Genomic DNA, 22,074 nt, shown 5'->3' on the forward strand with positions numbered 1-22,074 from the left:
ATAACTCACTCCTCATTTAGTTAGTGCAGTCCCAGAGCAGATTAATGAACGAGAAGCCAGAAAATTTTGAGGGGAAACTATGTGTATGTGGAGGAAAGGCTGTTCATTGCAAAAAAACACAGTGAATCCCAAATAATTTACAAAGGGAGACAAGCCCTTAGTAGATTCCTGAGCACTCAGCATCCCAGCTCCTCAACAACCCTACACGCCCCCGTGCGCCTCACACATGCCACTTGATCACCATGCAGTGCCCGGGTCAGTGGAGGACATCTAGCCAGCTAGATTGTTCCTGTCTCTCCCTAGAGTTGCTCCCCATGCTGTAAGAGCTAGGCCGACAGCAGCCGCAGAAGGGTTAGTCAGCCTAGAATAAAATGTTGACGCTCTAGCCACTTAGGGAACAGCTAGACGTCAACCCCTCACCCATGGCAGCGAGTCTCAGAGCTTGGATCAACTGATCAGAGGGGTAGCCGTGTTAGTATGGATCTGTAAAAGCAGCAAAGAATCCTGTGGCATCCGCTCTCCCCTCCAGTGTAGACCAGGCCTAAGACTCCAAATGATGGAGAATCCACCACAACTATTGGCAATCTCTTCCAGTAATTATCCTCACTGTTAAAAAAAAAGTGTGTTTTATAATAGTAGATTTTGTTCTTATTTCAAAATAAATTTATTACAAAAGCTTACGAGGACATTTACAGTTGAACAAAGTGGTGAAGAGGTATCTTCAAAAGAACTCATTGTTTTGACATTGAAGTATGAAAGAAGGAAAGAGGACTCTATTTTTAACAGTAACGCACAAACTCAAAGAATAGCTTTCACAACAATTTTCTTTCCAGGTATCTAATGTGAGTGCAAACAGGACTACAACTTGACAGGAATAGCAGCTGCCCTTGAAGGTGCCATCTGAATGTAACATTATGACTTAGTCTCTAAGGTGCCACAAGTACCCCTGTTCTTTTTTTAGTTCTAAAACCATGTACTAAGATTTTGTGTGGCCTAAAACACTCTCTAATCTGCCATCCTTATAGGGTTGCCATACGGATCTTTGTTGCACATGGAACACACATCTCTTGACCTTGAATCTCCATATGCACCTAGAATAGGGTTAATCTCTTCCAAATTAGACTGAAATGAGCTGAGATTCAAAGAAAGCTCTGTTTATTTCCTCTACTATGACTGCTCCTCTGATATAAGCAAGAACATGATGCTCTTCATTTCTAAAGGGTGTTCAAAGCCAGCCTAGGTTCATCTCATCCTGTGCTTTTCCTTGTCTTTTAGCAAATCTATTACCAATTCCCAGTGCACTCTATGGGCTGGCTTCTTGGTTTTCGTATTAACAAGAGTGGGTGCGTGATTTTACATCTGTAAGAGGTCCTTCCCATATCCCTGATCTTTGCATAACCTCACCTTTGCACTCAAAAGTACAATTCAGAAGGAAAGGAATACAGCATGAAGGTAGCACTCAGCTGCTGTGCCCAGTAAAGGTAGATTTCCCTTTCCTTTTACAGATTCTCATGAGACAAAAGGGGGTGAGAGCACTCTGACAGGCATTTTATTGTCACTGATGCCTTTCTAAGTGTCAAAGTTTACTGGAAGTGGTTTAAAAATAAACAAAATAAAATTGACACAGTCATTTTACAGTCTCAGTATTGACACACACAAAAAGCACGAACGAATACAAAGTTTTACTGACTGTAAATATGTACTGCATATGAGAAACATATTAAAAGGAATTCATGCATTAAAGGAACAGTTATCAAAGGGGTCTCTAATAATATGATGCCTTGGGAATCAGAGAGTGACATTATGCCATCACTGGTATCAAAGAGGGTCACATAGAATGGCACAATGGGAACTAGAGATTCTCTGCCAAGAGGGCATCATGGATCTCAAAGACAATCGAATAACATGATGCCATGAGACTTGGAGCTACAATGTGGCACCATGGGAATTGAGATGCTCTTACAACGTGGTGCTATGGGTATCAAAAATGATCTAATAACATGGGAGTTGGAATTTCTCTGCCAACATGATTGTACTTTGAAAATGCAATGATAGTATCAGAAAGCAGGTCAGTGAATAGACAACTGCCTTATGTCACCCTTGAATTAACTCTTCCCTGTCCTGGCATTATGTACATAAAGCTAATGTGAAATTTACACAAACAAACAGCCTTATCGAGAGTCAAGCACCATGTTTTCAATTAAACATGACTATAAGCTTGGAATCCTGTATAAGCCTCTCTAATGCGAAAGAATCACTAATGCATTCAGGAAGGAAGCTTTCCCAGGCAAGCTTCTGGTGGATTAGTGTTTTCCTAAATCTTGTCTTCGGTGACCCAGTGAACGCTGAGGATCAAATATCCATGTGAAGTGGGCTTGTAAAGATTTTGTCCTTATACAAAATTAAAGTCCAGTGCATTGTTGCATTCTCTCTATTGTGACGTTATACCTAGGCAAAGCCTGATTGATGTGGATCTTAATGCTATGCTATTAATGGCATGCACTACAGATTTAATGGGCTACGGTCATCCCTAGTGTAACACCATTAACCTCAGTGGAGTTGCACCAGGAATGAATTCAACAGCAACCGCCTGCTTCTCGTTTGCATTTAGATATTCTCATTCGTTGATCTCTAAGCCCTTTATAAAGCTGCGTGTGAGGAGGCCTCGTCATCCCCACCCTGCTGATGGAGAAACAAGTTCAGAGAGGTGAAGTGATTTGCCCGAGGTCACGCAGTAAGCCAATAGCAAAGCCTGATTAGAACTCAGGTTGTCTGAGTCAGGTCAGCACTCTAAAGACTTGACTGCACTGCCAACCCCCCCTTTACCAAGATGAGATTATATGGTGCCTTTGGCAAAGGCTCATGGGCAAATTTCTAAAGCAAACACATCAGGGTGTACAAAGAAACTAGGACAGAATATCTCAAGAAGTGGAGTCTCTTGTTGTTCTTGAATCTTTCTCCTTCTTCTCCTTCTCTTCTTTGGTTTCTGCAGTCCTGTGAAAAGTGTCCATATCTGCCAGCCTCCTCAGACCCTTTCCTTATGCTTCACGTTGGCCAACCTGACATTTTCCTGCTCAGTGGATGGTGGAGACGGCTCATCGTGGCATCCAATCATCAGCTGGTAAACCAGCACTCCAGCAACTGCCCCAAGGAAAGGGGCCACGATTGGGACCCACCACCACTGCTTGCCAGTACTGAAAGACACAAGAAAATGAGAGATGAGGAATGGGTAGCAGGACATCAACCAGAATTACCCAAACCCTGGGCATCTTCGAATATTTCCAATGACTTTCAATCAGATGTAGGCTCCTAAGTGCCTGAGTCCCTTATGAAAATGGGATGTAGGTGCCTAAGTCATCTAGGCACTAGAAAATGTCCACCCCTGAGCTTGACTGACCCAGAGAACTGGGGCTCTCTCTGGCTTTGCTATCACCCTATCAGAGAACAGTGACTTCCTAAGCATGAGCATGAATACAGCCTTTTAAGAGAGCTGTCAGTGCTGTCCCACCCACATCAGTAGGGAGAGGACTTTCCCCTGCCCTGTTGTTTCCCCATCGCTTCCATTTGGCAATAGCCAGGAAAGTCTCCAAAGGACCTTATGTTCAGGAAATGGCTGCCCTTCCACTGCTCGCTCCTAGGCCCACTGCTTGATAGCAAAACCAGGGCATAAGCTCTGATCTCTGGAAAGGGCTCTGCTCTGGCTGTTTCTCATTGCTCAGGAAGGGAGATTAATGCCTTTTAGGAATGTTAACGTGACCCCAAAGGTGCCTCAAAATGCAGAGACTGCTTAGGTGTCCCTTTTTAAAAAAGGCTTGGCAGTATGATCTTAAAGAGATAGAATGTCATCTAGTCCAGCCCCCTGTTCAGGGTAGGACTAGTCCCCAGACAGATTTTTACCTGAGATCCCTAAATGGCTCCCTTGAGGATTGAGCTTACAACCTTGGGTTTAGCAGGCCAAGGCTCAAGCCACTGAGCTATTCCTCCCTCCCCTTTTCTAATAGCCACTTCCAGAAGTGCTTGGGTAAGTTACTTTTTGGCCACCATGTGCCTTGATCCCATCAGAGCTGAGTAACCCGCGCTCCCTGGAGAAAACACTTACGAGAACACTTCCATGCCCCAGCCAGCAATGGAGGTGAAAAGACGAGGCCCAAAGTCCCTGGCTGGGTTGACGGCATATCCAGAGTTGAAGCCCATGGATGTCCCAATAACCAGGACCACAAAGCCAACAGTGAATGCCTCTAGGCCCCGGGGGATAGGGTTGTTGTAGGGATCCACAATAGCCAAGACGCAAACAATCAAGGATGCTGTGCCAATGAACTAGCAGGAAAAGGAGGGAGAGAGACGTGGTTGAGGTTTGATCAGTCTTTTAACAAAGTCACCTAGCTACTGGGTGGAATGCTGAATGTTTAGATCTTATCCTCTGGGGTGATGAACAGAGATAGTGAAGGATGTGATCTCATTAAACACAGGGAACACCAAAGGGAATATGAAGTGGGGAATATTATGGCAAAGGGAACATATCCAGAAAAGAACCCACCCTCAGCAATAGCCTCATGGAAACATTTGGAGCAGAGAACATCTCTTTCGCAGTAAAGCTTCTTAGGAGTAGAGAGCTGGGTCTTTGAGTTCCCATGAGTCTAAGGATGCATTCTTAGCCGCATCAGCAGGAGAAACTGCACCACAAGGAGGACATTAAATAGTCCTCTAGTGGCCTGCAGTGATACCAGCTCTGGCTAGGATCTCACAAGCTAAACAAGGTCAGTCAGAGTTGACACTTAGAAGGAGACCAAGGTACCACAGAGATCCATGGTTCCCCTCATGCTACTATTACTATTCCTTCTGTAGGTGTGACCCAGCATGGTGTATAGTGGCACTATGTGTCGGAAGATGCTACTTTTCTGGAGAGAAATAAAACCAGGGTTCTGCCCCCATGTGACCATTACAGTTCCTAGGGCACATTTTGTTAGAGTAGGGGTCTTAGCCCTGGTGTCCTGGCCAAATTTTAGTCTGTTTCCATGTGCAGACCGCATTCTGGCCACCTATATCCTCCTGTACCCAGGCACACCCTGGCACTCTGATCCTCATGCTGACCAGTGGATTATTGGGTCTTGACTGGTGAATATCACTGATCTAAATCCCAGGAAACGCAGCATTGTTCCTCTTGAAATTGAGTGAGAGGCCCAGGATTGTCCTGCAAGGTCTCTTACCAGCACCCTCAACTCTCTTACCTGGTCAAAGAATCCATTCACTACATCCAGATGCTCAGACGGGTATGTGGCAAAAATGCCAGCAGTGCCATTCTGTCCCAGTACAAACAACTGGTTATTGCCAAAAGCCCATATGGCATCTAGAATGGAAAACAGGGTTGGGTCAGTCATTCATCGCCTGATTGTTCAACAACACAGCAGAATCCGGGGCAGGGGGTGTTATTTGGGAAGCCTAACAAGTCTTCTGGACTTAAAACCTATGAATATTACAATAGAGAATCACAATATTTGTCCATCATAAACATTACTGAGCACTGGCTGCAATACAGCCAACTGCCGCTCAGGAGACACAGCTACTTAGCAGCTGTTGGCTACCGGGGCCCTATGACTTCTTCAACATCCTGTGCAGACTTCACAGGCTCAGCACCTGCTATAGGATGAATAATCATGTCCCATAATTTAGTAACACTTAACATTGACCTCGGTCTTTCCTGTTGTCTGACTGTGACTTCTCTCCTGAGGGCTGTAACAGGTTGGTCTCATTCTGGTTGTTGGGTTTGGTGTGTGGGTAGCTGGGTGGGTGGTGTTGGTGGCCTGTGATACACAGGAGGTGAGACTGGATGATCTGGGGTCCTTTCTGGCCTTGAACTCTATGACTGTTACGGCAGTGGGCAATGCTCTCAATTTAGAGATGATAATGAGCCGGAGTCTCTGCTCAGATACGCATGCACAAGTCCCATTGACGTGAAGGGGATGTGTATCTGAAGCCAAAGTCTGGTTCAAGGAGTTGTCACTGATCTTTAATAAAATTAATTATTTAATTAACAATTGATTATTGAGAATGTTTTCTAATTTTAAACAACAGCAGCTAGAGGTATAAAACACACAACAGTTAGTAATAGAGCCTAACAACCAACTGGCCTTAACTGTAGCACCCAAGAGGGGCTTGTCTGCAGGGCAGCACGTTGCGGTCTACGGGGATGTGAATTGTAGAGCTCTCTATTGGGTCGTGCTTGAATTACCTCCTGTAGGCCCTGCTGACGTGAGCTGAAGGGTACCTAGATTGCATTGATGTAGTCCCTCAAACAGGACTACGTTAACGTGAACTGGTGCCTTTTGGTTCATGCCAGCAAGGTCTACCTGGGTCAGTTAGAGGGCGACACATTAGCATGGTCTTCTATTCACACCCTTGTGGACCTCACAGTGCTTCCATGTAGACAAGCCCTAACCAGCTCATTCAATCAGGAAAGCTGGATCACAAACTCTGTTAGTTACTGATTGTTTGCACTCTGTTAGGTAATGGAGTTAACTGTTGCCTCGATGTTAATCCTTATTTATTCTTTTTCTTGGCTGTGTAAAACAAGAGGAGTTAATTGAGTGTCACCCCAGAGGCTGCCAATCAGGAGACACAAAAACATCAGGCATGGGACGGCTCCGAATAGAATTTCCTTGATGGGATAAAGCCAACTGTCACAATGTTGTTGCTAGAGCACATATCGTGAAGATGTTACATGGGGGCCTGCGGTTGATTTTGTGAGCTTTGAATGCGAGATCACCCTGGAAAAGCCCAGAGATACTAGGATGACCGTCAGCCCAACTGCAGGAAAATGCTCCAATATGGACGAGGAAGATATTTTTCGCAGCACAAGAGAACAGAGTGAGGTGGGATGGCATAAAAGCCGAATGGTTTGTTCACTTACCAAAGTACAAGCCAAAGACGATGCCCGCTCCTAGGAAAGCACCAAGGGTTTGTGCCAGGATGTAAATAGGCAGCTTAATCCACGGCTCCCGGGCCATGAGGCACAGAGCAAAAGTTACAGCAGGATTCAAGTGGCCACCTGGGAAAGAGTTTCTCGTTAGTGTATTCTGGGTTTAGGATCTGGCCCCAGAATACATGGAAAGGGACCAACACATTCAGAAAGACACACCTGCATTCCTGTAAAAAGCGCAGCTGCTGGCCCTTGAAGGAAGGGCAGCCGCTGAAAACCAGGCCAGATATGTGGCGCTGTTCATTGGAAGCACTAGGTTAATCCACGTGCCCAGAGCTAGGCAATACCTGGTCTTTAGGGAAACACACGGGATAAAGCCTTTGAGCTTGTACTGCAGGGAACGGGACTGGGGAAAGGATTCAGTGCTCCAGCAGGCCTTTTTCCATCTCTAATTTCTATGACTCAGTGAGGCTCTCAACAACGAGTTGCTCTCTCTGAATCTATCTAGCTATCTGTCTTTGCCATTGACTTCCAACAGTGATAGTCGTGTCCACTCACATTGGTTCTCCTGTGCCAGAAGCAGGCATTCAGCAAAAGGGTGGGTGGACAGTTGCAAAGAGCAAGAAGTATTGAGAAACAAATGACCAAAAAAGGGTTCTCTTCTCTTCTCAGTGTGGGTTCGTCGGTTGCATGCATGCAGAGACGAAACTATGTTATTAACTATGAGTAGGGCCCTACCGAATTCACAGCCATGAAAAACGCGTCACGGACCATGAAATCTGGTCTTTTGTGTGCTTTTACCCTACACTATAGTATACATTTAAAACGGGAGACCAGAGTTTCTCAAATTGAGGGTCCTGCCCAAAAGGGAGTTGGGGGGGTCACAAGGTTATTTTAGGAGGGTTGCAGTATTGCCATTCTTCTGCGCTGCCTTCAAAGTGGAGTGGCTGGAGAGCGGCGGCTGTTGGCTGGACACCAGCTCTGAAGGCAGTGATCCGCCAGCAGAAGCGCAGAAGTAAGGGTGGCAATATCATGCCATACCACCATTACTTCTGCACTGCTGCCTTCAGAGTTGGGCAGCCGGAGAGTGGTGGCTGCTGACTGAGGGCCCAGCTGTGCAGGCAGCAGTGCAATAGTAAAGGTGACAATACCTGGCAACAGTGCTGCCTTCAGAGCTGGGCTCCTGGCCAGCATCCGCCCCTCTCCAGCTGCCCAGCTCTGAAAGCAGTGCCACCTGCAGTAGTGCAGAAGTAAGGGTAGCAGTATCGCAACCCCCGCTACAATAACCTTGTGATTCCTCCACAGTTCCTTTTTGGGTCATGACCCCTACAATTACAACACTGTGAAATTTCAGATTTAAATAGCTGAAATCATGAAATTTATGATTTTCAAAATCCTATGCCTGTGAAATTGACTAAAATGGACCGTGAATATGGTAGGGCCCTAACTATGAAGCAATACTCTTTGACCTTTGGATCCCCAACTGCGCATGGCTGGGAGCTTAGAGCAAGAGGGAGCCCTAGGTTTGCAGCAAAGCCGTGAAGTGGAAGCCACATACCTGACACTTCCCCTGCTATCAGAATTCCAAGGGTAACAGCAAAGCCGAAGGCCAGGTTCACAGTCAAGAAGCCTCCGTGGGTTCCTCTACTGAGAACGATCTGAGCGACCGAGCCACAGCCAAACAACTGAAAGAAGAAAAGAACTGATCAAAACTGGCCCAATGGGTTTTCTTTCAGGAGCAAGAAACTGGCCAAGGACTCCTGAGTGCTCTCCACTGGAGTTCTCCAGCCCAAGTCCATGACCAACTTCACTAGGTGTGTTTGTGCTGCAGTACAAAATGGGAAAGGCTGCAGGGAAACTTGCTGGCTTGGGTGGAAAATGCCAGGGAGCAGGGTCATGAATTTGCTAGGGACTTGAGCACCTCCATCTTCTGATACCTACGAAATACTTTCCCTTCTGGTCTTCAAGATCCTCCATAGGCTTGCCAGTCTTCTCCAAACCCCTCTCTGCTGCCTCCAGCCAATTCCCTGGTCTCTTAAAACACCAGACTCTTTTCTGTCTCCACTTCTCCTTGTTTCTCCACAGTGGTTGGTACATCCTTCCTCAAGGCTGCCTTCACCAACTCCCTTTCCTGATTATCTGTACCTAGCTGATTCCTTAACCCTTCCCAAAGCCTTCCATCCCAAGATGCATCTCTCCTCTTGGCCTCCTACTTATCCGAACTCTCCCTTTAATAAAACCATCAAAATCTTCCCCCAGAGACCTCCAACTTTCAACCATTCTGCCCTGCATCTCTCTTTTCTCCCTTACCTAGCACACACCTAGGGACTCTATATGATGCATTTAACTCTACTGTCCCCAGCCTGCAGTCCTTCTTTATATGGAACTGAAATCAGTGGATCTGGACTGGAAACAGGATCAGTTGGTACTTTGCTGGCATTTGCAGAGATGACTATACATGGCTGGAAAACATTGTAATGACAATACACTTGATATAAGGAGTTCCCAGCAGCACAGGTGCTGGTCTGCAGCTGTCAGCAAGGCAAAGCTTGGATGGTGTAAGAACACTGTCCACCATCAGCTGGTGCTAGGATTTACACAGCAATTCAAACGCTTGATTACAGCCCGCAAACCTGCTTAGGGGGCTTCATGCTGCACGTAACACAAACCTGACTAAGACAACCACAGACATTAAACGCTTCAGTCCAGGCACCTCGTAAATTACACCTTGTCTCTGGCATTGTGAGAGGCGCTGTGCCTCGCCTCTTCCTTAGGAGGGCTGGAGACTGGAAAGTATTTGGTGAGCGGGCGATTATTTGCACAGGATGATAAGGGCTGTTTGCATGCAGTGAAAGGAGGAAGCAAGCAGCAGCCCAAGGATGTTTGCTGGGGTCAATCCCTCATTTCCGGCCCATGTCCAAGAGTTAAAATGCTCTCTCTCCTCCTCGTCTCGCTCCACCTCGCTAGCAATCCAGCCCATTTCAGATTATAGCTGGTGTCTGAATCATTAGCTTGTATTTAACCCATGGGGGGAGATCCTGATCTCCGGTGTATCTCCAAGGGCTTCAGTGGAGTTATTCCTGATTTACACTGCAGAACATGAGCTCTGCTCAGCATCAGGCTCTGTAGCTGTGCTGGATTGCCTCCTTCTAATTACACAGAGGACCCAGAGCTTGTATGCTGACTTCCTCCTAAAGTTCAGGGATGCTCTGAGCCAGGGCCTGAAGCCTCTTCCATTACTAGTGACATGTGGCTCTTCCCCGTTAGGGCTGAAGGATGCAGCCGGCTGCCAGCCCTGGGAGCAAGGTATCAGACCCAGAATCCAACCCACGTAACCTCTCTTCTCCCATACAATTGACAGCTGATGAAAGAGTAACAAAATAAACACCGTGCCCTGCTATCTCCTGGGCAGAGATTGGAATGGTCTGATAGACTCCAGGTTGACTCACTAGATCGACTTCCCACACCTAAGTCCCTCTGAACTAAAGAGCCCAGGTCTCCACCCACACAGACTCAGGTTGCAGATAAGGAAAACAACAAAGGAACCTACAATGGCACTGTGGTGAACTGACTAGGGTGGATGCAGAGCACCCTCTACTGGATGGAATGAGATCTCCTCGTCTGCACGTCATAGGCCCGGCACTGCTCGAAGTGGTTCTCCTTTAGCGCACTATTCTTTGGGACCAGGAGGCTCTGAGTACCAAGCCCACCAAATACTGAGTGAGCAGCAGAATTGCGGCAGTGAAGCCCCAGCTAAGAGACCCCAGACATGTTCCAATATTTTGCCCTTTGATGAGTAACTGTCACCTAAGGTCTCAAAGAGATCTACAGGCCCTAGGCAGAAGGGGAAGAACTATTACCCGGACTTTACAGCCGGGGAAGCAGGGATGGAGGAGGCCTGTGGCAAAGTTAGAAACAGACCTCAAGCATCCTGATTCCCATTCCTGCGCAGTAACCACTAGACTGCCTTTTCGGCCTGCACTCAGTGGAGTACCGAGGGTGAAATCCGACGTGCGTTATGAAGCCAACAATTACTAGCTAGTGAGCTAATGGGAGGTTCTTCCCTTTCCTTTCTGACACGTAAATCACTTCCAAGATAATATTAGTTGAAGATTCGGTTGCTTCTGTAGCTTCTTGTTGTACTCCTCTCTCAGGTGGTCCCTTCAGCTGCCGTGTCTGGCCACACACAGGGAGTGGATGGAGAGCACTCAAAGCTGTAATGTCTGGAGTGTGTCTTCTTTCTTTTAGTTTATTCAGGGTTATTTTCTTAGGCAAATATTTATTTTTCTCATGCTCAAGGACCTGGCAGTCCTGCAAATTGATGGAGTTTGATAGTAATCTACATACATTTAGGCTGCAGAATACCATAATGTAAAATTACCCCACATTTCCCACTAAGACCTTTGATCTCAGCCTGAATAAATTCCAAATTTGCCAGTGGATGAGATTTTAATGCCCATTTCCCCCATGAATGGTGATAAACTCCTGGCCGAACCTTGATCCCAGTGGCTTCCACAAGACACATACACACCGCGCACACACACCTTTCTATCAGTTGCATTTGACCCTAGGAAGCATTTCAAATTACACTCGCCATGGCTGCTCTGTTGTCCTGCAGTTTACTGAGGGTGTGGCCACACAGCCGCTAGACCCTCAGGCTGGCTGTGCAGATGTCTGGGCTCAGGCTGGAGTCTAGCATCACTGGAATCTAGCCACACTGACAAGGCTCTAAATGCAATTCACTAGGGCCACGGTGAGAGGTTTTCCTTGGGAACCTGCTGCTAGGGATGATGTGTGTGAAATATGGAGAAGCTGAAACCCTGCTCTGTTGACTTTAACTAGCTACCCCAGCTCCAGCATTTTCATGTTACCAATAAACTGTCACACACGCCATCGAAATAAAAAGCTCCGGTATCAAGGTTTGCATCACGCACTCTCGCATGATCTGCTATTATATTTCAGGTCCCTTATGCTCCGCGGGACGATTTCAATGATTATTTTAGGAGTATTAATAAAATGTACGAAACCACTTCACTGTGAAGTATTAACATTACTCCCACGGGCATTTATTAAGTTAAATCTATGCATTTGACTGGTCAGGCAAAGTATTGTGTCCAATTCTGGGCAACACACTTTAGGAAAGTTGTGGACAAATCGGAGAGCAACAAAAAACAGTCAAAAGTTTAGAAAACCTGATCTGTCAGGAAAGGTTAAAACAGGTTAAACAGGTTAAAACAGCTGGGCATGTTTAGTCTTGAGAAAAGGAAACTGATGGGGGGGACCTGATAACTGTCTTCAAATTTATTAAGGGCTGTTATAAAGAGGACAGTGATCAATTGTCATTAACACATTGAATCTATTTCCCCATGGTAAGTATTCTCACACCTCTTGTCAAACTGTCTGGAATGGGCTATCTTGATTATCGCTACAAAAGTATTTTCTCTTAATTAATTAGTCTCTTAGAGTTGGTAGGACAACTCCCACCTTTTCATGTTCTCTGTATGTGTATATATAAAGAGATATATATAGATATATATCTTCACTATATGTTCCATTATATGCGTCCGATGAAGTGGGCTGTAGCTTATGCTCAGATAAATTTGTTAGTCTCTAAGGTACCACAAGGACTCCTGTTGTTCTCTGTGTCCACTAAAGGTAGGACAAGAAGGAATGGGCTTAATCTGCAGCAAAGGAGATTTAGGTTGGATATTAGGAAAAACTTCCTAACGACAAGGGTAGTTAAGCTCTGGAACAGGCTTCCCAGGGAGGCTGTGGAATCCCCACCACTGGAGGTTTATAAGAAAAGGTTGGACAAACACCTGCCACTCTCAGGGATGAACTAGGTTTACTTTGTCCTGCCTCCGGGCAGGGGGCTGGACTTGGAGAAGGTCCCTTCCAGCCCGACATTTCTATGATTCTGTGTATGTGCCTACGTAAGGACTGGTTCCACACCCGCTGAAGTCAATGGGAATCTCTCCGCACTGATTTCAAAGGGCTTTGGATCAGACCCTGATAGGGCACTCATCACCGTGGTACCTGAGCACCAAAGACCATGTAATGCAGCAGATGTACCACTCGGGGGATCCAGAGCAGCAGCTGCAGCACTGTAGGGAGGAATACTGCCCAGTCCTATACGGTCTGCACCAGGGACAGGCAAACTTTTTGGCCTAAGGGCCACATCGGGTTTTGTAAATCGTATGGAAGGCTGGTTAGGGGAGGGAGTCATGGCCTGGCCCCCACCCCCTATCTGCCCACCCCCAGGACTCCTGCCCCATCCAACCCCCCTTGTTCCCTGACAGCCCCCCCAACAACCCCTGACCCATTCACACACCCTCACTCCCTGTCCCCGGACCGCCCCATCCAACCCCTCCTCTCATTCCTGATGGCCCCCTCAGGACCCTGCCCCATCCAACCACCCCTTCTCCCTGTCCCCTGACTGCCCCAGAACCCCTGCCCGCCCCATCCAACCCCCCCTCCTTTCGGACTGCTCATCCGGGACCCCTGCCCCCGTTCAATCCCCTGTTCCCCCCCAACTCCTATCCACATCCCCGGCCCCTGACCACCACCCCAAACTCCCCTGCCCTCTATCCAACTCCCCCGCTCCCTGCCCTCTTACTGCGCTGCCTAGAGCACCGGTGGCTGGCAGCACTACAGCCACGCCACCCGGCTGGAGCTGGGCAATGCTGCCGCCGCCACCACACAGCACAGAGACCAGGTCAGGCTGCCCCAGGAGCTCACAGCCCCACTGCCCAGAGCATTGCGCTGGCAGCAAGGCGAGTGAGCTGAGGCTGCCGGGGAGGGGGAACAGCAGGGGAGGGGCCGGGGGCTAACCTCATGGGCCAGGAGCTTGGGGGCCAGGCAGGACGGTCCTGCTGGCTGGATGTGGCCCGCGGGCCGTAGTTTGCCCACCTTTGGTCTACACTGACGCAGGTCAGTGTAACTTGCATTGCTGGCGGGGTGGCTTTTTCACACCCCTGCGCAACATCCTTTATATTGATATACGCAGTAATGTAGACCTGCCCTGGGATAAAAAAACACCCCACACCCTTCTTAGCGGAGAAGACAAGGCCTGAGATTGGAAAGGTCCGGAGCTGACGAAGGTAGTACAAGACTTTGGCAGGAAACAGAAATGGGTAAATAATACTGGAGAGATTACATAACCGATGGGTTTATAAACAGCTCTGGAGAAGAGTGACTCTGTTTGCACACTCAAGAAGGGATAATCACCGGCATTCTTTTGCACAACAGCTCTCTGATTAACCTTTCCTTGCCAAGTGGCTCCTTTTGGCAGCTACAAAGGAGCCACAAAAGACCTGAAAAAAGAACAGAAGTCCTTGTGGCACCTTAGAGATTAACAGATTTATTTGAGCATAAGCTTTCGTGGGCTAGAACCCACTTCATCAGATGCATAGAATGGAATGTATTTGACCTGAACGTATTTGCTCTTGAATGTACATGGCCCTGGTCCCTGGATTAATCTGGGAAGACTTTGTAGCATTGGCACAACCCGACCTAGTGTTATCGTCTGAGAAACAACTGTTCTCTTCAGCAGGCAAAGAGAGCAGGGATTAGGCAATGACCCTTGTGTAAATCTAGCCTGATTGCACCAATGAATGGGAAGGAGATTCGGATGGGGTTGCAGCCAAGTCACCTGAATAAGGCTGTTGAAAACTCTTGAGCTGCGATGACAGGTTGAAGGAGGAAGAGTTTCAGCAGGTCCGTGCAGCACACGAGAGTTAAACGCCCACTCACAATGAGAGTTAAAGCTGGACCCCAAACAAGGGACTCTCCCTCCAAATGGCTGAGGCTGGGTGGGTCTGGGGCCCTCATCCTGCAGCTGGCTCTGTTCACCCTCTTCTTTTGCAAAGCTACAGCTTGATTGAAAGCCTACTGAACAGCGGCGGCTCCAAGCACCAGCGCTCCAAGTGCGTGCCTGGGGCGGCAAGCCGTGGGAGGCGCCCTGCCGGTCCCTGCGAGGGCGGCAGTGAGGCTGCCTTTGGCGGCTTGCCTGCGAGAGGTCTGCCAGTCCGCGGATTCGGCGGCAATTCGGCGGCGGGTATGCTGAGTCCGCGGGACTGGGGACCTCCCGCAGGTATGCTGCTGAAGGCAGCCTGCCTGCCGTGCTTGGGGCAGCAAAAAGGCTAGAGCCACCCCTGCCACGGCAAAGCCTCCCTTTGGCTTCCTTCACAGCTGTCCCAGCTACACGTCAGCAGTGAATCAGAGGGGTGGTGCTGGTGCAGCTGAGCTCCATGGAGTTTTGGGAGCAACTCAAGTGCCTATTATGCTGGCCAAATACTGTGAGCCACATGGCAGTGGCAGTCTCCAATGGTGGAATCATTGCAGAAGCTGCAAGGGGCTTTGGGCCCTGCTCAGCTTCAAACCTGCCTCCTTTTAAAGTTCAAATCTACATGCGTTCATAGCTTTGAATTCATAACTCTTCAGGCTATAATCATCTTGTCGGTCTGCCCCCTACCTAGCACAGTTATATTCAATGTGTTCAGAGCCATATTGCAGCAGCCATCGCAGTGAAAAGAGGGGAGGGGGATGAGGGAGAGTCAGTAATAAGGTTTGTAATGGATCTTTCTGCAGAAGAGTTGGAATTCACCCCCTGTGCAGAGGCGCAGCCCAAGGCTTATGCACCACTTAAGAACTCAAGAGATAAGAGGGCTTACGTGGGGTTTATGTGGTACACAGATCTTGGGCTGGCTCCCTGCACAGGGGGTGAATTTCACCCCGTGTAAGAAAGTTATAACAAATGGCATTGGAAGAGTCTGTTAAGGCAGAATGTATACGCTACTTTTTCCCACTAAAGCAAGCTCAACCATTCCCCACTGATTTGCGGTAGAAAGGCAAATGCACAGGACGAAGGGTCAGGAGACCAGAGTTCCATTTCTAGCTCTGCCACAGACTTCCCATGATGTCTTGGTCAAGTCATTTAAGGCCTGATCCTGCAGCAAGGAAGGAAGACACTGAGTACAGTGGGCATAGGATCAGGCTGTTAATTTGTGCCTCATTTCTCCCATCTTTAAAATGGGGAAATCACACTCCCCTACTTCACTGGAGTGGGGGTGGCCTCGTTAGGGCTTGTGAAGTGCTTTGAGATCCTCAAATGAAAGGCACTAGAGGGAAGGTGGTCTTATTGCCATTTCCTTACATGACTTCCTTGCCCACAGGACACGTCCACTATGACCACTCTTTCAGCACTGTGGTATTATGACCTGCATGTGACAGTTTTGCTGGTGCTCGAAGTTGATTGAATTTACACTTAAGTTTTTTAAACTCTAGTAAAATATTAACATAATGCAAGGGCCATGCTTAGCAAGACTGAAAGCAAACCAGCCTTTCCAAGTCCTAGATAAAGCAAATATGGTGTAGCAAACTCCCTAGTATGTCTGAGTACTGCTGCCCTCTACTGGATGGAATCAGAACAGCTTAACTATGTCTCATAGGCCTTATACTGCTAACAACTGAAGAAGATTCTCCTTTACTTTTAGCCCTACAATCATGCTATGAAATTCAGGTTTCCATGACATGTGGCATAGTTACAACCATGAAGTTCCAATTTGTAACAGTAAAGTCTTTCATCAGACCAGTTGTTTGAAGAATGACCAAGGGAGTTGGATTCAAAACTGCTCTTTGTTCCTTCCTTGTGTCTAAACAACAGTGAAAACCAGCTAATCCACCATGCAAAGTCCGTCAGAGAGCTAAACTATTATACCAGCCAGATAGGAAGGATACAAAGTCTGACCTTTTAGCTAGCCTCAGTGTTTCAAACAAAGCAGGTCTGTAGCAATGTAACAGTTGCAACCCTTTTATTTTAAGCCGGGTGCAAAAAACTGGGCTGATGGAATTTTTTTTTTAATTGGCTGCTACAGTAATAATACAAACAACAACCGGCTTATGAAATTCGTTTGATATTTGCATTGTTTAACTATTGCCAGTAGGTGGCGCTTTGGAGCAGGCAAGAAGGAAGACGAAGTAGGAAAAAAAGATTTTAATAATTTGTTGAACTGCAGGGGCACCGGGGCATAAATTGCCCCCTCCTAAAATGAGAAGAGAGATGGCAGTGACTGGAATCTTTAGGTAAGTTCAACTAATTTCCTCGGCTTCTTTTGCTGCATGATTTCCCTGATTATCTATGAAGGAGGAACATTTATTGACATGCTTCCCGTATGCAGATATTTGTTGCAGGGTAAGGTGCCTCTCTTGGCGCTGAGATCTTTGTGCCAGCCAAAGGCGAGAGATCTGTTGGGGAGAAACCGGGACCATGTCCAGTGCCTTTGGGTGTCACAAATCTTCCATTCCAAAACTCAGGCCTAACGTTACGTGCACAGTCCCACACCTGTTGAAGTCAATGGAAGTTTGACCTCAGTGAGAGCAGGAGCCAAACCTTAAGCCCACTCTCAATATTAACCTTAATGTACACTAAACCCGGAGAGATGGGGACAAATCCAGCCAACTCTGAGCCTGATCCTATATCTCTTGCACAGCCAAACCCCCCACTGATGTTAATGAAAGTTATGGGTGCAAACAGACGCTGGGATTGGGCTCTGTGGGAGGTTAAAAATTACCTGATAAAAATAAACATATTTCACTTACACATGATCACATGCACCACTCCACACACCAGCCGGGTGAGAGTCAGCCTGCTGGGACTCCCATAAGGGCAGCTTAGCTACCCAGGCTGTGCTCCCACCAGACAGTATTGTTCCTCCAGTGGAGACTGCCAGACTCGGAAAGGTGTCTGAGTGTATTCACACTAAAAAGGTAGTCAGTGGGCTCAAAGCTGGGGATGGAAAGGACCACAGGCAGATCCCAGCATTAACCAACCCTACCTGCTACCAGGCTTATATGGAAAGGAAAATATGGGCTAACCAGACCCCAGAACAAAGGGATGATCTGGGACTGGGAGCAAACTGAAAAAAGCAAGAAGGGAATCATCAATCAGCCTTTTGAAATGGCCCTTTCCTACCTCTTCTCTGACAGCCAGAGATTAAATACAGCCACTGAATACATTTAACAATGTTAGGGGAGACTGAAGCTGGAAATAGCGGGGGGAGGGGGTGGAGCAAAGCAGCCTCCCTGCATTGAATCTCTTTGGAAGGTGCTCCTGGCTCCTAACCCCAGATTCCAATGCAATCCATGATATGTGTGAAGCCTCACAGGCAGTGCCCTGCTATCTGTCTTCAGCAGATGTATTTCCAAGAGAAGTTGTAAAAAAGTTTTTGTCATTTCCACAAACCCTGTAAGCATGAGTTCAGAGTCTGCCAGCCTGACTCTAAATCCTGCCTTTTCTTTGCTAACCGTTTCCAGAAGCTCTGTCCAAACCACTGACCCATGAATGCCGTGCCTCCTCTGCTCATTAGGGCTAGTAAAACACAACAGGTGATGTGCCTCGGGTTGTTCCCATTGCCACTTTCACCAACTTTTACCTACAGCCCCTAGAAGAACACATGCATTTTCCTGGAGTTGTACAGGAGGGGCCTGATCCAAACCCAAGACACACACGCGCACACCCCAAATGCCAGGGGATTTTGGATCAGTCTCTGAGCAGCTGGAATGAGCTTGATTTTCTTCCCCTGCCAAATAGCACCGGTGATTCACAGCCAGAAACTGCACAATCATTCAATCAGCTCCTGCCCATCCTTATTCCAAATAATCCTCTCAAAGCAAAGCATGGCCACTTGGTTGCAAGTAGTTATTGCAAAAGTTGGTCTTTCCGCAGATACAAAAATGATGCTATGGGAAACACGGCATCCCCATTAGAGAGGGTAACATTCTACTGCTTCTCTTGAGCAGCGAGATGTACAGCAGATACATCCGCCTCTCTGCCCCTGTTGCTTTTTAAAATGCAAGAGGCATTTTCCATTTTCGGGAGGTGGCTGGAGGTGCATAGAGCTTTTCAAAGTTTCCACCACCCTTAGCTATTCCGGCTACTGAACAATTTCCGAACCAATTCTGATCTCAACTGATATAAATCCACAGTAGCTCAGCTGAAGTTGATGGAATTGCTGAGGATTTACACCTTGGTAAATGAGATCAGAATCTGATCACATATCTTCAAAGTGATGCACAATCATTAACTGGCCAGTAGTAGAATATCAGCAAATTAGACAAATTACACCTGTCTGCAGTGTCATCTATATACCTACCTACCATATGTGGAAGGGCCAATACTTTCAAAGTTGGATGCCTAGAGCAATAAACCTATATCCATATTTAGCCACTTAAACCATTGTCCTGATTTTCAGAGATGCTGAGTACTAGCAACTACTTTGGAATTAGGCCTAGTTCACACGTAGAAATTAGATCGACCTAGCTACATGGAAAATTTCTCACCTTAAGCACAGTAGTTAGGTTGACTTAACCCTGATGTAGATGCAACTAGGTCAATGGAAGAATTATTCTGTCAACTAGGTACTGCCCCTCAGACAGGTGAATTAACCATATCACTCCGTTGTGGCAGGAAACATCTACACTACAGAGGTGTAGCTGAAGCACTGGAGCCGTAGACATACCCCTAGATACCAGTGGTAGAGCTCAGCTCTCATCCCTGTATCAGATAACTTCGTGATTTAAATGCCCAGATATAGACGCAGGTTCCCAACTTTAAGCACTCGGGTTTGAACCCGTTCATCAAGGCACATATTGTCCTGGGGTCTAAGCAGTGAATCTTTTGTGTCTATTTACCATTAACATATGATGGGGGATAGCTCTCCGATCCTAGACATGTGGCAAGCAGAGGTAGGCATTCAGCCATCCCAGTTAGTATTTTGCAGTGAGCCACAAAACAGCCCTGCTATTCCCCCTCTCACTCCATCCCAGGACAGGCTGCTGAGAACTGTTATTAACACTTTCAACAACAGCACATTTTTAAAACGGTGCTTTAAGAAAAACAATCCAAGAAGAGGAACTTTCCCCTTCATGTATCTTCTCTCCTTTAGATGGCTCTTTAAAGGTTCTTTAAAGTTCAGACAGTTTCAAGATCAGAGAAATACATAGAGGCGTGAGAGCAATTTCCTCCCAGCAATACACTTGCTGTTCACACATGTGCCTCCTTCTTTGGTCTACTCTGCTGCTTGTACATACAGAAAGTTAAATCTTTCAATACTTCAGAAGATTCATACATCACACCGAAATTGGAAGCAACTCTAAAACTGACTGGTTACCAACTTTCATACATAATTTCACACAGAACATCAGGGTTTTACTACTCTAGACCCTGTGAGTCCTCTGGTCAGTTTCATCTCTGGTATAAATTCCAGGGATGAATGTGACTCCCTTGTCATATCACTTTAGCTTTGCACCCAAATGACTGCAATTAAACAGTACTGAGCCAGCAAGTCAGAATCTTAGCCAATTCATGGAATATTAACCTGGTCCTGAATAAGCAACGTACTATGTAGTATGTTAACGTTTTCATTGCAACTATGCCTTAATAAAAAGGTTTCCAAAACAACACAACCGTATCCTAAGTAGTAAAAGGCAAACTTACCACCAGAATCAGGGTCCCCAGGCACTCGGCCAGTGCTTGCCTCACAAGTTTGTTTCTGATCCTCAGCATCTCTGCAATTCTAGCGAGAACTTCCTTTTGCCTCCCCATGGTAGCTGAGATTTCCTTCTAGCCCTGCTTTGGCACAGAGGTGGCTGGCTAGCTTTCAGCTCTTCAGCCTGGTGTGGAACTCTGATCCTTGCAGCCCTGTGTTTGCTCATAAATAAGTTGAGATATCCCTGAAACACCGCCCCTAAGTAACCACACCCCTCCCACCCTCTCTTTGACTGCAACTTTTTGTTCTCAGCATAGGACTGAGGGGGTGGTTTGCTTGGTTTTTTTTTTAATTATTATTACTCATATAGACAGGCTGCAGATGCAGGAGTGTCAGGAGCGCTGTAAGGAGACTGGGGGAGCGGAGGGGGGGAAACAGTGCAGAGACTTGCACATCTTGATTGCAGTATTTCCATGCTCTTCCAACAGCACATACAGCTGAATCTGCCCCACTCTCAATTCAGATGAGCCAAGAAGACCCACCTATACGAACACAGCAGCTGAACTTGCATGTACAGACTCAACTCTTGACAATACAATGAATTCTGTTTTCCGCCCTACCAGAGCTGTTCATAGGTTGTCAGCTTCTTGGTGACTTAAGCTCCTATGCAGTGTGGGGGCTTGTTAGTCGCTCTTGCAATAAAATCATGGGAAACGAGGCCTTGATTCTCCACTCCCTCATTCCGGTTTTAGTCCAGTGATCTCAGTACCTAACACCAGCATCAAACTGGTGTAATGGAGTGAGAATTGGGTCCAGAAACGGTCCTAACTCGAAACCCTTGCTCTAACCTCCAGGTCTGGACGTAGAGCCAAACGTGTGGCATGTCTGCATAACCTTCACAATTCCCCAAGGCTGAGGGACTGCGCCATGGGCCGTGCATTCACTTCAGCACGCCCCTTCTTAGGAAAGCAAGAGAGAGAGCAGATCCGTTATCAGGAGCCACCCATAGGTGGTGCTGCACCATGAAATCAGCAAACCGTCTGCCAGAAAGTGCCTGTGCTCCATGCAGGGCTGTGTGCCGGGTTTACACCAGCACTATTTTGGCATGTTTCATGGAATCTGTCTGAAATGAATCATCAGTCCTCATTTTTATTTAATCTCAGCCTCCTCTTTCTGTAATCCCGGGCAGCGCTTTCGAGACAGCATGGATGAAAGATTCATTAGGCCACGTGCTCTTAGTTAGGCCTCATTTCTCCTAGTTAAGTAGTAAAAATTCCAACTTAGGGCCCCAATCATGATCCCTACACGTGGATCCCTGTCTTCACTGGGGCTCCGAGCCAGAGCTGAACAGCAGGATCCGGGCCTAAGAAATGGAATTGGCCAATTTTGCTTGTGAAAAAAATGTCCCCTGCTTTGCTTCCCTCTTCCCCGGAAACACACCCTGCATAAAGCCACACCCTGCACAAGGATTTCTGGGCATTTTTTATTAACCATTGACCTTTTCACCAAACAAGTGGTGATTTTGAGTGCAATCATTAATACACCTTTATTCCCAATGTAAATTGCAGCCGGACAGAGGAACTAAAAGGAGGCCAGAACACAGGAAAGACTCAACTGCTGTCAAACCATCTGGGTGAAAATGCAACAACAAGAATGTTTATCGCAGGAGTG

At 47.0% G+C, this 22,074-nt stretch overlaps 1 protein-coding gene across 1 annotated transcript; it reads right to left on the reverse strand.

The window, feature by feature from the left end:
* Positions 1-662: 662 nt before the first annotated feature.
* Positions 663-20,612, reverse strand: LOC115653997 (aquaporin-3). The gene is made up of 6 exons (XM_030567899.1): positions 20,412-20,612; positions 8,475-8,601; positions 6,908-7,045; positions 5,229-5,347; positions 4,100-4,317; positions 663-3,194 (listed from the first exon to the last, which is right to left on the reverse strand). The coding sequence occupies exons 1-6, from the start codon at positions 20,517-20,519 to the stop codon at positions 3,026-3,028; spliced, it is 879 nt and encodes a 292-aa protein (XP_030423759.1). The 5' UTR covers positions 20,520-20,612; the 3' UTR covers positions 663-3,025.
* Between the last annotated feature and the right edge of the window lie 1,462 nt (positions 20,613-22,074).

Source organism: Gopherus evgoodei, chromosome 6 (assembly GCF_007399415.2).
Source record: "Gopherus evgoodei ecotype Sinaloan lineage chromosome 6, rGopEvg1_v1.p, whole genome shotgun sequence".
Lineage (NCBI taxonomy): Eukaryota > Metazoa > Chordata > Testudines > Testudinidae > Gopherus > Gopherus evgoodei.